Source organism: Propithecus coquereli, unplaced genomic scaffold, assembly GCF_000956105.1.
Source record: "Propithecus coquereli isolate 6110/MARCELLA unplaced genomic scaffold, Pcoq_1.0 Scaffold223, whole genome shotgun sequence".
Lineage (NCBI taxonomy): Eukaryota > Metazoa > Chordata > Mammalia > Primates > Indriidae > Propithecus > Propithecus coquereli.
Window position 1 is genome coordinate 2,235,723 of NW_012147523.1, and position 16,363 is coordinate 2,252,085.

General features: G+C 42.4%; 1 protein-coding gene across 1 annotated transcript in view; it reads left to right on the forward strand.

Annotated features, from left to right (window-relative positions):
- Positions 1-16,363, forward strand: part of ARHGAP17 (Rho GTPase activating protein 17) — a 52,504-nt gene that overhangs the window by 15,842 nt on the left and 20,299 nt on the right. Inside the window, exons 7-13 of the mRNA XM_012645001.1 lie at positions 763-831; positions 991-1,072; positions 5,798-5,925; positions 7,272-7,383; positions 8,292-8,373; positions 10,715-10,795; positions 12,993-13,106. Coding sequence (XP_012500455.1) covers positions 763-831; positions 991-1,072; positions 5,798-5,925; positions 7,272-7,383; positions 8,292-8,373; positions 10,715-10,795; positions 12,993-13,106 — 668 coding nt within the window. The remainder of the gene's footprint in view (positions 1-762; positions 832-990; positions 1,073-5,797; positions 5,926-7,271; positions 7,384-8,291; positions 8,374-10,714; positions 10,796-12,992; positions 13,107-16,363) is intronic.

Sequence of the window (16,363 nt, forward strand, 5' to 3'; positions counted from 1 at the left end):
ACAGGCCGGGCGCGGTGGCTCACGCCTGTAATCCTAGCTCTCTGGGAGGCCGAGGCGGGCGGATTGTTTGAGCTCAGGAGTTCGAAACCAGCCTGAGCAAGAGCGAGACCCCGTCTCTACTAAAAATAGAAAGAAATTAATTGGACAACTAAAAATATATAGAAAAAATTAGTCGGGCATGGTGGCGCATGCCTGTAGTCCCAGCTACTCGGGAGGCTGAGGCAGAAGGATTGCTTGAGCCCAGGAGTTTGAGGTTGCTGTGAGCTAGGATGATGCCACGGCACTCTAGCCGGGGCAACACAGTGAGACTCTGTCTCAAAAAAAAAAAGTGTAAGACAGTATACAGGAAGTCTTTCTTCTACCTTTGTCCTCTTTCTGTCTAATTTCCACTGTTCCCAACGGGTAACCACTGTTACTAATTGTTTTTTCTTCCAGACATGTTTTTATACATATACAGCAATAAAAATATGACATTTTTCTTCCCTTTTTTGTAACCAGATGGTAACATACCATGTAATGCTCCGTACTTCGCTTCTTAATAAGGTACATTAACAATATATCTTAGAGATCTTCCATGCCAATCTCATAATAAGCTTCCTTATTCTTTCGGTTGCTCCAGTTTTACCAGTCAGTTGATGGATGTTTAATCTGAGGCTGTTTCCATCACTTTTTGATCTAAGAGCTCATGGAGATTATTCTCAGATGCCATTTTCTTTCATCTCTTTTTTCTTCAATAATATATCTTCTCTTCCACTTACCCAGGATCAACTTGCAGCAGACATGTACAACTTCATGGCCAAAGAAGGGGAATATGGCAAATTTTTTGTTACGGTAAGCATCTTTCCTTGAGAGAATGTTAAACCATTGTAAAAATTGAGTCATTTTAGCTTTTTTTGCAAAAGATTGCATTTTTAGTTTTGCTCAGCCATTGTGTGTGTGTCCATCCGATGCTAACGTTACTTTTGTTTTTGAATGTGGGTCTGTTCTCAGTTATTAGAAGCCCAAGCAGATTACCATAGAAAAGCATTAGCTGTCTTAGAAAAGGCCCTTCCCGAAATGCGAGCCCATCAAGGTAATGTAACCTGCGTGCGGCTGATGCCTCCTTCTTGCCTCTGCCACTTCTGCCTGGGTTCTTCTTCAGCCTCACTCCTCTGCATGCATTTCCTCTGGATAAAGCTTCTCTGCCTAGGAGGGTACTATTTCCCAGCATAATTTCATCTTTCTTGCTACATTTTCTAATTTCTTCTAAACCCAAATTAATGTACTAATGGAGCAGTTGCAGTTCTTTTGAAACCTTCAGTTGAAGAGAAAGCTGGCCCCTTGGGGAGTGCCTATTTGTTTTGATGTCTTCAATAGGCTTGAAAAAGTCTAGCATCTAATTATCCTTTTCCAAATCAGTTATTTGTTCTACAAGGCTTAATCCTGGCCCTGTGACTCTAAGAACCTCCATGTTAGGGAAAATATTTAATACTTTTCAAAAGAGTATTTTATAAGCCAGTACTTGATACATCATCAGTCACTTAACAGGTGTGATTGAATCATGAGATCATGACCATTTCTTTCAGGCCCCTTGTTTGTCTTTACACAAGGCTCTTGTTCTTATCCCCATTAATATTTTGCCTGCCATATTCAAGCACACTGTAGATTCTACCCACAAGTTATGAGTGGACTGGACTTTCCTCACACATTTTAAGGTGGACATCTAAAACTTTTTTTCCCTCCCTAAAGCTTTTGATGCCACTTCTCTCTGATTTACCAGCAGAGATGAGCACAAGTTGTTGAGGCAGAAATTTCTTGGCCGTCATTGGATCTGTTATGCTCTTCTGCTTGTGGAGTAGACCTGACATTTGGAGCTTAGGCCCGCCCTGCAGAATCACTGGTCCTGAGCTGAGAGGGGATCAGCCCAGGTGCCGGGTGTGATGACTATGCCGTGTGAGAGTGGGCAAGTGTAGGGGTAGAGAGTGTTGTGGATGTGCACACGCTGGCACCCTAAAGAATGCCACTTCTTCCCCCCAAAGTTTCAGGAAGTCCTAACAAAGTCTGGCTTTGTGCTGGAAAATTTTTGGATTATGGAATTAGAAAATTCCATATCCTGACTGACCCCATGGCTAGGCCTTTGGTGATCTCAGGTGCAGCGTGTCCGATTTCCTCAGCCATTGGCCTTGCTTTCCTAAATGATCCAGTTTCCTGGTTCCTGGAGGATGGCGTGTAGTCAAGGTGCAAAGAAACGAAGACACTGGGCAGTGTCCCGCCTTCCCAGGGACAGACTTGCTGGGCAAGTTCAGAGCACCAAGAACATGTATTTATGAGATACCTACTGTGGGTTGGGCCCTGCATGGGACAAGAGAGTAGACATGTCACCATTTTAGCCTTTGAGTGGCTTAAAGTCCGATTTGGAAGAGTTGACTCCAACTCTCCAAGCACAAAAACGAGAAGATTGGATTTCTTGAACAGTCCTCTCCTCCCATTCTTGTTTTTTTCACCAAGGCTGTTTTCCCTAGAGAAATATGTCAGAAGGTCATAAGGAGCAGGGGGGACAGGGAAGAGTTTAAGATGGAACGAGGGGAGCTGGAGTTTGGAGGAAACAGCCAGTGAAGGAAGTGTGATCCAGCTTTCCTGCTGAGGTCACCCCTTCACTGAGCTGGGGTTAACCCCTCCCACCCCTGCCTGTCCTCCTACCTACCTCTTGCCTTAGACCTGTCTCCTCTTCCTTTGTTGTCTTGTTTTCAGGACTCAGTGTGTCCTTGCTATAGAAAAAATGCGTGACCTTCCCCCCACGCCCTTGTAGATGCTGGTCTCACATTCAAGGTCAGGTGGTGGTTATGCAGTACTTCTCTGCTCTGAACATGGCGCCCCGTTAATCTCCTTCATTTTTCTGGTAGGCTCCTCGAATGACTCCTTTCCACCTGCTGCCTGCATTTTCTTACCACCTTCCCACCCCTTGACGCTTTGCAATCTGATTTCCACCCGCAGTCGCTCTGCTATTTAAAACACACACACACACACACACACACACACACACACACACACACACACACACACACACACACACACACACACACTCTGCAATTCCTGAAGGACCAGCCACCTCTTGTCAAATCCTGGCATTTGACATGACATGGGCCATTTCTTCCTGGTTACAGTTTTTCTCATTTCACATGATTGTCTTCTTTCATTGTTAGGCCTCTGCATTCCTTCATTTCTGTCCCCACCCCAGAAGTGAGCCTTTGCTGAGGTCCAGTCCTTGCTCCTGTCTTCTCCTCCTTCCTCCCCCACTCGCTCCCTTTTCCCTGGAAATCCCTCACAGCTTTGACAGCTTTGCTTCTCGCCTGCATCTTACTCCTCGCAGCCTCCTGAGCATCAGTTCCCTTTAATAACTGGCTCTCACCTTAAACTCCATGGATCTCAAAAAGCAAGTCGATTCTCCCTGCACACCATCTGTCCCTTTCTCCCTCCTTATCCCCGATACCACCTTTCTCCAAACAATCTGGTCTGAAACCTTGGATCCTTCTCTTTCCTCTCTGCCACCCCGTCGCTGGGTTCTGTCCATTTTGCTCTTTGCTCTGCCTTCCTCTCCATTCCTTCTGGCCTACTCTGCTCCATGCTCTTACCACCTTGTGCTTGAGCTTGGGATAAGATGTAAATTCCCAGACTTAGGATCCCTGGTCTTTTCTCAGCCTGTTGCCCTCCACATGTATTTGCCCGTTTCTCAGCCTGTTTAATTCCTATCCATCTTATGAGACCGCATCCAAGCTCACTTCCTTTGAGAAGCCTTCTCTGACAACTGAAGCCAATAGTGAACGTTTTGTCTCGTGAATTGCACTAGCATTTATGGTCTACACCAGAAGTCGCAAATAGCCATATTGCATTAAAAAAATTTTTTTTTAATTAGTTGCCATCATTTAAAAACCAGGCACTTTAACATAACAATCTTGATTTCTGGCTTCTCTTGAAAGTTCAGAACATCTGGTGACACCGGGTCTGCTTTCCCACAAGGCAACATTGGTCTGGTGCTGGGGAGTGGTGGCCACCTCTCGGAGATTGCGTGCTTCCCACCACGATTCTGGCACCTGTGCTACCCATGTGGCCCCTATAGACGATTGCGTTTGCGACCCTTGTCTATACCATTGATCTGCCATGATTTAGCAAACATGTCTTGTCTTGTTACTATTCTGTGTTTACATGTATGTCTTGTATTTCCTTCACAATTTGATTATTCTCATCCTGCGGGTGGGGAGTCTCTGTGAACTTTATGTGCCTGCTGCAGTGCCGAGCACATAGTAGGTCTGTTGTTTGAGAGGCCAGCACCTAAGGTAGAATTTGCCTTGCAACTAACCTGTAGGTCAGTGATTCTCACCTGTACCCTCTGCCAACATTACACCAAGATGGGGAGTGGAGCACACTCTGTTCAGTGTTTACTAGAAAGTTCTGGCAGAGGTTTAGAGCATGCCTGCCCCTCAGCATCACAAGGCCAGGCATGTGGCTGAGGCAATGGCAGGTGTCATTTGCAGAACTCCAATGTTTCTGATGTAGCTTAGGTTATAGATGATGTGGCCATTTTTAGCCTGTGTTGAGTATCATTGAGTTAGATAAAAGAGACAGAATATTCCAGGTAAGATTTGGCCTCTGAAAGGACTGTCACAGAACTCTGTCCTCTGGGAAGGGCCAGGCCCCTCGATGCTTTCTCTGTTAGAGATTCCACTGGGATGGGGCTGGGCCAGAGATGAGGAGGGCTCCCAACAGCCCTTGGGGGTGGGGGGTGGGGCGGGTTTAGTGCCCTGTTTTCATTTTTGTCCCTGGCCTCCCTTCCCCTCTCCCATTCTTCAACCTTTACCCCACCTGCTCTTCCATCATTAACTTCCACAGGCTCTCAGGTCTACAGATTTGTGGGTGTGAGCCCTTCCTGTTGTTAGAGAGAATTAAATATTTCTCCTTGGAGTAGTTTTCGCCAACTACTTTTCCCTCTTTTGCTTCTGTGAGCTGCTCAGGCAGCAATAGGTCTCTGCAGCTCCCACAGGCAGGCCAACCCCAACAAGATACTTCTTGGTCTAATTTAATAATACCCATTTTCTCAATTCTTCTTTCCGGTTTACTGCTTTATTGTGTGTATTTCTGCTAAGCTGCCTCAGATGACCTGAAAATAATATAAACTATTGCTTTACTGCTGTCAGCACAGCCTTCAACCTAAGCTGCTTCGGGGCTGCCGATACCGCATTTTTTTCCACTCAGAATTTTTTGGGCCTATTTGGGGATGCAGCATTCTGACACACTGCATGTCGTGGAGATGTTGCATCCGACACGAGTTCACATTGACCATCTCTAGTCTTGTGTGACAAATGCTTGACTTGTGTTTGAAATTTTTGGAGATTATTTTCATTTTCACGTTGAAGGAGTCTGTTTCTTGTCCCCCTAGCTAGAAGGCCAGTGCTGCTTTGCATGGCTAGAATAATTTCAATTTCTCTTCAATGACAGCAGTATGCTCAGATGAATCCCCCGTGTTAACGAGGGTGTGGTGCACGCGCACAGCACCCTTGCAGCTTCAGCCGGGGCTGCTCACGTTGGGGGCCACGCAGACCGCTCGGGGCTTCTGTTCCACAAGTAACCACCCCAGCCTGGCTCACAGTTTGTGCTCCAGGAGACGGTAAATAACAAAAGCAAACAGAACAGAGGTATCCCCTTTTCTCAAAGCCTCAGCTACCAGTGTGCTAGAAAAGCCCCTTTGGTAGTTTGGGGGAGAAAATATCTTGGTAATGCCATGAAGTTGTTGGGTGTCTTACTGAACGATTTGCTGCTCTAGATAAGTGGGCAGAAAAGCCAGCTTTTGGGACTCCTCTGGAAGAGCACCTGAAGCGGAGTGGGCGCGAGATTGCGCTTCCCATCGAAGCCTGTGTCATGCTGCTTCTGGAGACAGGCATGAAAGAGGAGGTGAGCGGCATATCGTGGTCCTGCATGCCAAGTCTCCGTGCCTTTTCTTGTGCCCAGAGCCCCGTGCCCCCTGCCACCCCCGACTCCCCTTTCTTGCCCAGCCACTGTCGGTTTTATGTAGATCAGTGGTTTTCAGACTTTCTCATCATGACCCACATTTTCAATTGAGACCCTGCCTGTCTATAAACGAAACAAAGGTTTTACAGAACAATATTTACTTTTCCTACTTGCAGTACACTCTGGCCTTTTTTTGTCCTGTTTGTTTTCTTTTTAAAATCTGGCTGTGATTTGCGACAGTGGATTTCCTGATGCGCTAATGGGCCAGAGCTTCCATGAGCTTTAGTTTTTAACAGCAAGCATCTAAAGGAAGAATCTTAGGTTTGTGTGGTAGTATGCAATTTGGTGGGGAAGGGGAGCATTTACATGCTTTATTTCATGGGATTCTTACCCAAAAAATCCCCATGAACCAAGCAAGGCAGTTCTCATTACTCTTCTTGTATAGATAAGGAAGTTAGCACGCAGGAAGTTCACACTGGGTCAGAGCAAGTATCAAAACACAAGCCTTTTTTTTTCTTTTCAAAACTCTTTATTGAAATAAAACATACAAACAGAAAAGTGTGTATACCATAGATGAACAGCTTGATGAATTTTCGTGACTAAACCTGCCCCTATAATCAGTGCCCAGATCAAGGAACACCCTGGAAAGCCCTCCTTGTGTTTGCTTCCAGTCACTTCCCCTGCCCCCAGCTATGTGACCTCCATTTCTACTAGCCAAGGTCAGTGCTGTTCATCTGGGGCAGATTCGCTCCCTAGGAGACATTTGGCAGGGTCTGGAGACATTTTTGATCGTCACACTGGGGAGAGGAGGTTTGCCACTGGCGTCTGGTAGTACCAGGGATGCTGCTAAACACCCCATGGTGTACGGGACAGCCCCCACAGCAAGAACTATCCAGCCCAAAGTGTCAGTAGTGCTGAGATCTAGGAACCCTGCCAAGGTACATTTTCTTTAAAACTCAAGCCTTTTTAATTCCTGGTTTAATATCCTTCATACTCCTGCCTCTCTAGGGTGAGGATGGATTTCTAATAGGCACAGGTATGTGAGTGATGAGGCAGGGCAGAGCTACCACTGATTAAAAGTGGACTGCTCTCTGCCTATCACTCTGCTCGGGGTACATGCCTAGCCCTCTTCTTTCCTCCCAACAGTCCCGCGAGGCAGGCAGTATTCCCACAAGGAGGTGAGCTGAAGTTGGGGAGGAGAGTGGGGCTGCCTTCCCTCAGACCACACTGCCGCTTAGCGTAAGACTCCCAATCTGCACTTGATGCCAATGGCTTTTCGTTGTCTTTAGGGCCTTTTCCGAATTGGGGCTGGGGCCTCCAAGTTAAAGAAACTGAAAGCTGCTTTAGACTGTTCTACTTCTCACCTGGATGAGTTCTATTCAGACCCCCATGCTGTAGCAGGTGAGCTCCAAGGAGTGTCTGCAAACTGAGTCATCCTCAAAGCGGTGGGCAAGTCTCCTAATAAAATTCCTTATTATATAATGTAATGTACACACACACACACACACACACACACACACACAAGCACACACCCGTTTTCTATTCCCTTTGTTTGTTTTCCTCTATTAAGTAAAAGTGAAAGTAGATGACAATGCAAATATTTTGGAGATATACAATCATGTGCTGCGTAATGACATTTCAATCAAAGATGGACCACATATACAATGGTGGTCCCATAAAATTATAATGAAGCCAAAAAATTCTGTTGCCTAGTGATGTAGCTGTATCTTTCATAATATCTTAGTGCAATGCATTACCTTTTCCATGTTTAGATATGTTTAGATACACAAATACTTAAAATTATGTTACAGTTGCCTGTAGTATTCAGTATAGTAACATGCTGTGTAGGTTTGTAGCCTAGGAGCAACAGGCTATACCATCTAGCCTAGGTGTGTAGTCGGCTCTACCATCTAGGTTTGTGTAAGTACACTTTACGATGTTTGCATAGCAACAAAATCACCTAACGACCATTTCTGAGAACATATCCCTGTCATTAAGCAATGCATTACTGTACTTACATTTTCTTCCTTCCTTTTATCCCCAAAATCCAGATCTACCTGGAGAAATGATATCTGTTGAAAGGATGGCTTTAAAGCTAATTTTATTTTCTGATGATCTCAATACATTTTTGCAAGGTCCTAGATTTGTTTTATGAGCATTTCATTCTCTAACCACTCCTGCCAAGTTATGATTTGTTTTATATGCCATGGAAGATTACAATGGAGATAATTTCAGCTTGCAAAATAGTATGTCCTGCGATTCTCAGCCTTATCCCTTTTGATACTCAAAGAGCGTATTAATGATTTCAGGTGCTTTGAAGTCCTATTTACGGGAATTGCCTGAACCTTTGATGACTTTTAATCTGTATGAAGAATGGACACAGGTTGCAAGGTAACTTTAAAGAACACAGGATTTTGAAAGTTAAAGGAAATGATGTAATATTGTGTCCTATTTGTAAATCATTTTATTATCAGGGATTGTAAAATAACCATAAAATTGCATATTCGTTAAATAATATGTGCCCCAGTTATTTATGTTTAGAGTGAAAATATTGAGTATTGTAATTATTAGTGTAGGACGGTCACTACTTATGTATCGGTTTAAATTTGTGTGATTTATATGGATGAAGACATAGCCGTATCCACATTAATGAACTGGGTAATCTCAAGGACCCAGTACATTGAAGAAAGCCCTGTAACTGGGAACAAGTGTCACACTGATCGGTGGCAACGTGCCTGCCAAACTATGTGCAAGCTCAGCAGTGCAGTAATACAGTTGACCCTTGAACAGCATGGAGGTTGGGGCACTGACCCCCACGCAGTTGAAAATCCACATATAGCTTTTGACTCCAAAAGTTAACTATGAATACTTAACTACTAATAGCCTACTGTTGACCAGAAGCCTCACTGATAACATAAGCAATCGATTAACACATATTATGTATGTTGTATATGTTATATATGGTATTATTACAATAAAGTAAGCTAGAGAAAAGAAAATGTTATTAAGAAAATCATAAAGAAGAGAAAATGTATTTACTATTCATTAATTCATTAAGTGGAAGTAGATCATCGTAAAAGTCTTCATCTTCATCATCTTCATGTTGAGTAGGCTGAGGAGGAGGGGGAGAGAGGGGAAGGGTTGGTCTTGCTATCTCAGGGCTGGTGGTTCATTCTCACATTTTTTCAAATTGTTCCAAATCTCCCCCCAAAAAATTTCCAATATATTTATTGAAAAAAATCTGCATGTAAGTGAACCCTGTGTTGTTCAAGGGCCAATTGTGTAATGGTGACATTACTCCTAATAATAATTAATGTTTACTGAGAATTTACTATGTGCTAAGTACTGTACTTATACTAATCTTTATACCCTTTACCTCCTGTTATCCTTAATTAACATCATGAAAGTCAGATGTTGTTATCTTCATTTTGCAGATGAGGAAACTGAGGCTTGGGAAGGAATAGGGCCAAGGTAGCGGCAAGTAATGGACAGAGCTAGAATTCAGACCCAGACTTGTCTGACCCAAAAGCCATGTTCCTATTTTTTGTCCCTTTCCCTCCACCCTCAGCTTCAGTCTGTCTAGGAATAGTTGATTTTAAGCAGGAAAGCCTTATTTAAAAAGTCATAGAGGCTTCTTTTTGGTCAGCCAGCCTGCTTCCTTCTTGCCTTTTCCCTTGTGGTTTCTCTTGTTTCCTCTCCAAGGTGCCTAATTCCTCACCCCTAAGGGAAGAAGAACAAATCTCACCTCCACTCCTGTCCTCTTCCCCCATCAGTAGACAATTTCCTGTTCCCATCAGACTGGCCGTGATTAGATGTAAGCTATTTGTTCTAATCAGTTATTCTTTAGTGCCTGTGACTCCATCCCTTGTTACATTAACCAGGCATTTGCATTTGAGCTTTTCTCTGTAATTGTGGAATCAGAGACTTTGTCCCTAGTAGATGGGGAGGGTTTTAAGTTCAGAGACAAGTTTTTAGTCATTGTTGTATCCTTGGAACCCAGCCTGAGACCCAGTCTGCTGTCAGTATTGATGTTTATGCAACTGAATTAAATGGAATCCAACAATCCGTGTCAGGTAGAGGAAAGTTGTGGGCTTTCTTTTATTAGATAACCTCCCTTACTCCTCCTACCCTCAACTCTCTCTCTAAGACCCCCCAAACTCTTCCTTACGAGAAAATAAACTTGAAAAAGATGTCTGTTGGTAATTGATTCTATAGTTGAGAATGTCAACATGGGCCTCCATCCAGGTGACACATCGACTGGCCTCTAAAGCATAATTATGTTTAACCCCATCCGTAACTCTCCAGAATGCTTCAGTTCTGGAGGCTGTTTGAAGTCCAAAGCCATATTATGGAGACAACTACTAACACTCTCTTCCCTAGTAGGCAGAGTGGACCCTACTCTACAGGCTCCCCTCTACAGGCCTCTGTTTCATGTCTCTGAAAGTTTGTACATTACAACTGTTTGTACATAGCACGGGAGCTCCTCAGGAGATTGAGTCTTCGTGAGGTTCATATAAACAATATAAACAGTTATATTGGTGTTTAACTCCAAATCTGTTTATTTCCAAAATCTGGGCTGTTTTCCAACTGTGCCTTCTTTGTCAAATGGAATTAATATAGCATATTAATACAGGTATTACTGTATTAATACATGGGTATTACCTGTGTAATAACATATTACAGGTAATACGTGTTTTAATAAATCATTATGCTTAAAAATGTTTTTTCTCAGTGTGCAAGATCAAGACAAAAAACTTCAAGATTTATGGAGAACATGTCAGAAGTTACCACCACAGAATTTCGTTAACTTTAGGTATGTATGATTGTGCCACAGTGACTGTGGAGTGAAGACAGATTTAATCACCAGCAGAGATGCCGTTTTATTCAAGCATACTTGGCACATTAAAAAAACCACTTGGGAGAGTAACTTGGGGCTGCTGGGAATGGGATTCGATGTATATTAGTGTGAAGCATCGGTATCTGGTATTAATATGTAAGTTATCATTTTACTACTGCGACTGTTAGCAAAAATAAAACTCTTGTGAAAAGTTTGGGCAACTGACTATTAGGTTTGGAATCTAAATTTTCTGGTATGTAAAAAGCAAATCAATCAATAATTGTACTCTGTAATGTCTTTCATATTTGCTACCTAATTTATTTTAAATAGAGCATAAATCATAATCATCCTACTAATAAAATTTCAAGGAATAGAGATTACATGTTATTTTATGGAATAATTATGGTATTAAGAAAATTTACCATGGGACAGACTCCTAGAATTTAGCTTGTATTTTCCCTTTGATATACCAAATGTAACTTTGGGCTGGGCGCGGTGGCTCATGCCTGTAATCCTAGCTCTCTGGGAGGCTGAGGCGGGCGGATTGTTTGAGCTCAGGAGTTCGAAACCAGCCTGAGCAAGAGCGAGACCCCGTCTCTACTAAAAATAAATAAATAAATAAAACCAAACAAAGAAAATTTTCAAAGAGACCTTGGTCAAAAGCCACAAATACTTGCCAGGTGTTATAGCCGGTATGTTACCTGACCCTAAATTCAGTCTTTGGCTCTATCACTAAGGTAAGCTAAATATTTCCTTCTAATACCTCAAGTGTCAACCTTGCTTTATAAGTGAGTTGGTATTTACAACATCCCTCACTGATTAATTTAACACACCCAGCTTGGAATGGCAGATACTCTTAACCTATTCAATGTGTTATGGTGGGAATGCAGTTACAAGTTGGGATTTGGCCTTTTATTTTATTTATTTTATTCTCTGATTTTTACTAATTGTTTTTTGCATAGGGAATACATTCCCATGGTTGAAAATTCAAGAGGTACACAATAAAAAATCACTCTTCTGTTCCCATCCCCCAACCACCTATTTCTTCTCCTGAGATGCAACTAATGTATACAGTTTCTTATATATCCTCTCAGCAAGAGTTAATGCATATGTAAGCAAATACATTCATATATACATACATACATACATATTTTTTTCTTTCACCTCCCCCTTTTTAAAAACCACTGGTAGTGTATATGGTAAACATCATTCTCCCCTTCGCTTTCTTTGCTTAGCATCTTAATGTATTTGCTTAATACATGTTGGAAATTTTTCCATTTCAGTACAAAATTAATCTTTTAAGGTTGCAGAGTACTTCACTGTATGGATATACTGTAATTTATTTAGCCCCCTATTGATAGGTAGTTGGGTTCTTAATGTTTTGCATTTATACTACTGTACTTATACATAAGAGAGTGTGTCTGTATGATAAATTGGATATTTTCATAATTATAACATAAATACAAATACAGATTTCTTTAAGCAATATACCCATGCTTCTATTTTTGTATTAAAAATGTATTGACAGCCAGGCATAGTGGCTCATGCCTGTAATCCCAGAACTTTGGGAGGCCAAGGAGGAAGGATCACTTGAGGCCAGGAGTTTGAGACCAGCCAGACAACATAACCAGACCCTGTCTCTACAAAAAAAAGTTTAAAAATTAACCAGGCATGGTAGCATGTGCCTGTAATTCCAGCTACTTGGGAGGCTAAGGCAGGAGGATCACTTAAGCCCATGAATTCAAGGCAGCAGTGAGCTATGATCTTGCCACTGCACTCCATCCTAGGTGACAGAGCAAGACCCTGTCTCTAAAAAAAAAAAAATAAATATTAAGAAATGTATATATATTGAGCCCACTATTAATTACATTGTAATTTCGGGGTAGAATAGATAGGACACAAAGGAGAAATGGATTAGAAATAAACAGCAAACAGTGATGAACCATTGAGATTTACATTTGAGCTATTTTCTTCTTCCAAGCCCTAATTAGTCTGTTCTCTGAAACAAAGGACACAAGAAATTTGTGAAATGCTTTATCTGAGCCAGATTCTGATTTAGGAACACTCTGCAGCTAGTACCTGAGCAACCTTGAGACTGAGCACCTGGGCAGTAAGAACATTCCTGCAAATATTTCAGAGAAGATGCTCCTCCGCCTTTTCTTTTATTCCATAGGTATTTAATCAAGTTCCTCGCAAAGCTTGCTCAGACCAGTGACGTTAATAAAATGACTCCCAGCAACATCGCGATTGTGTTAGGCCCTAACTTGTTATGGGCCAAAAATGAAGGGTAAGTAATCTTTCCCCATATCATGTTATTTTAACTTCTTCTTTCCACCTGATGATATGAGTAGAAATATAACTCAAGCTACACATCCTAGATTAAGATGTACCTCAGGACCATCTGAAGTTTATTTTTTCCATTCAGCCAGCATTCTCAGGACACACCCGTGAGCTGGGTGCCGCCCAGATGCTGGCCACATGGCAGATGTAAGAGAGATTGTTCCAGTGCTCAGAGAGCCCCTGCTCTTGAGCTGTCCGGCAGCGCAGTGGCTATAGTACAGTGATAAAATACACACACACATCTCTGTGTGTGCATATGATACCGTAGTGAGGGCAAAATTTTACATCTACCGTCTTAGGATGTCTGGCTGGGCCTGAAAATTAAATTGACATAAGCTAGATTAACAGGAGAAAAGCATACAAGTTTTTACACGTACCTGGGAGCCTCCATAGGAAAATGAAGACCCAAAGAAGCAGTTGGAGCTGATTGCTCCTATGCTAAGTTGGACAAAAAGTAATAAATTGTGAAAACGTGACAAGACGAAGGGGCTTGGGCTGGGGCAGTTAATTGTAAGTGTCTAGACAGTTAAGGATTAGTTAACAAGGTTTGTTGGTACAGATTTCCCTTGGCCTTGACTCCCCGTCTTTGGTGATAATGTTTCTTTACTCCCGGTATAGGGAGGGCATTTTTCACACGGGAGTTTATCTCCTGCTTTCAGGAAGAAAAAGGAAGGTCAGAGCACCCTTCTTGCGTCTGCTGTTTTTCAAGTGCCTTTAACTCAAAATAATCCTTATGCCAAAGGGACATATTTTGGGGTGGCATATTTTGCCACCCTTTGTATCACAGACATTATAAAGTATGATGGCAACACAGAAGAAGGAACATAATTCAGGTTGAAAAATTCAGGGAAAGCTCTGGTTGGGAAATGGCACTTGAGCTGTACCTTGATGAAGTAATAGTTTCCTACAGCTGGGATCTAGATGGGCAGTGCATTGCAGCATGAAAGGGCCTGGTTTCCAGCATTGAGGGGTATGTCACGTGGCCTTGTATAACTTGAAGATGGGGAACATTAGGCCGTGGCTGGGTAAGCCAGAGCCAGTTATGAAGGGCCTCACACATCTTGCTGATGTGTTTAGAACTTATTTTCCAAGTCATGGGAAGTCATCAAGGTTCCTAAGCAGAAGAGTGAATTGTATTTGGAAAGATAATTTTGTTGGCATTGAGAAATATAGATTGAATAGAGAACAGGGTTCAGGGAAATCTCCTGGGGAATCGCCACTCTGTTGGTGGCTTAATGCTGGTCTCATTTGGTCCTCACAAATGACCTTTCTAAGCAGGTACAGTTGTCCTCACTTTTGCAGACGAGGACACTGAGTCTTAGAAAGGACAAGTAATTGGCTTAAGATGGCAGAGCAGGGAAGTGGTGGAGCCCAGGTGCTGACTACAGAGCCTGTGTCCTTAACCATCACCCTTCCCTGCCTTCTGTTACTGCTGGTCAGCTTCGTAAAATCATGAACCATTCACGTTTCCGTTAAAAGAGAAATGACCCTTTTGAATCACAGTCTTTCATTCATTCATTCACTCACTCATGATTACTTACAAAGATCTAATATCATAAAGCAAAATTAAAGGTAAGTAGATACATGAAATTAACTACATATGTCATATAGCAAATAAATTCCAGATAGACTAAAAGATTAAACATAAAAAGTGATGCCATGAACATGGTAGGTAAATACTTGTTAGCTTTTGGGATAGAGAAGAATCTTCTAAGCATAAAAACATAGGAAATGGTAATTTAAAATTGATAGGTTTGACTCTACAACAGCTAGAAACTTATATATATGCAGAAGGCACCTTAAACAAAAGGCAGTTCACAAACTAGGAAAGAGTTCTTCCAAAAATATCGAGAATAAACGAAAAGGTCTTGCAAATCAATAGACAAACGATATCACTTCAAAAAGAAAAATTGGAAAAGGACATGAGAGGACTATTTCTCCCAGTCCAGCAGGGTTCTAAGGCGCAAAGACTGACCAGAATTCAGATCAGAGGAAGGATGTGAAGGATAATTTGCAGGCAGAGCTTGCATTTTTAAGCTGGAATTTGAAAGGCACTAGAACTGTTTGGTTGGAAAATGGGGTGAAAACGTTCTGGTGGGAAGTGAGGTCAGAGTGATAATAGAAAAGAAGGGATAGGTTTGAGGCAGTCAGATCTGAGATCAAGCTTCTTGGGAATACAGTGTCCTCATGTATAAAATAGGCCTCAAAACAGGTTGTCATAAAAATTAAATGAGGGGAAGAACCCGAAGCATGGTAGGTGCTCAGTAAATAGCAGGCCTTTTGCAGGCTTTTATGGTGTTCTGGCTCCCAACTGGAATATGAGCTTGGCAGCAGGGAAATGGTTCTTACTTATTTTCTTCCTTTTGAGCCCTGGCATCAATCACTTTTAACTTCTGCACACTCATCTTGGGAGCAGTCCATATATATGATGACCTTAAATGTGAATATGGGCGCTCAGGTTTTCTGGTATAAGAGACACACTGCAACAATGCATGCTCCTAGTGACATTACCAGCACAATTGGTTTTTGGTGATCTGGGATCTTAGAAGATAGTTACAATGTGTGCTACTGTTCCAGTGGAGAAGTGCAACCCTTGTTCCAAACCAGTTTAAAAGCAGCATTTGACACATTGTTGAAGCCAGACACGGTGGCTCACACCTGTAATCCTAGCAATTCAGCAGGCTGAAGTGGGGGGCGGGGAATTGCTTGAGGCCAAGAGTTGCTTGAGGCCAGCCTGAGCAACATAGTAAGACCTCCATCTCTACAAAAAATAAAAAAAAATGACCCAGGTGTGGTGGCAAGTTCCTGCAGTCCCAGCTACTTGGGAGGCTGAGGCAAGAAGATCACTTGAGCCCAGGAATTTGAGGTTACAGTGAGCTATGATCACACCACTGTACTCCAGCCTAGGCAACAGAGCAAGACCCTGTCTCTGGGGGAAAAAACAAAAACATAAAAAAGATACGCCACCATTGTTTACTGGCCTAACTGCTCACAGGGGCTGTGGACCATGGCCACTGTGGTTGCTATCACATTGCAGTCTAAGGAGTGACAGCAGAGTCAGGTTAATTTTTCTCCCTGGGTGATCACTGCTACACTCATAGGCCAGGACCTTGTGAATTTGATTTTTGCATCTGTGTTTAAATATTTTATCCTTTAAAAATAATTGAATTGCCCCAATAAAACCAGCAGAAATTAGAGGCTGCC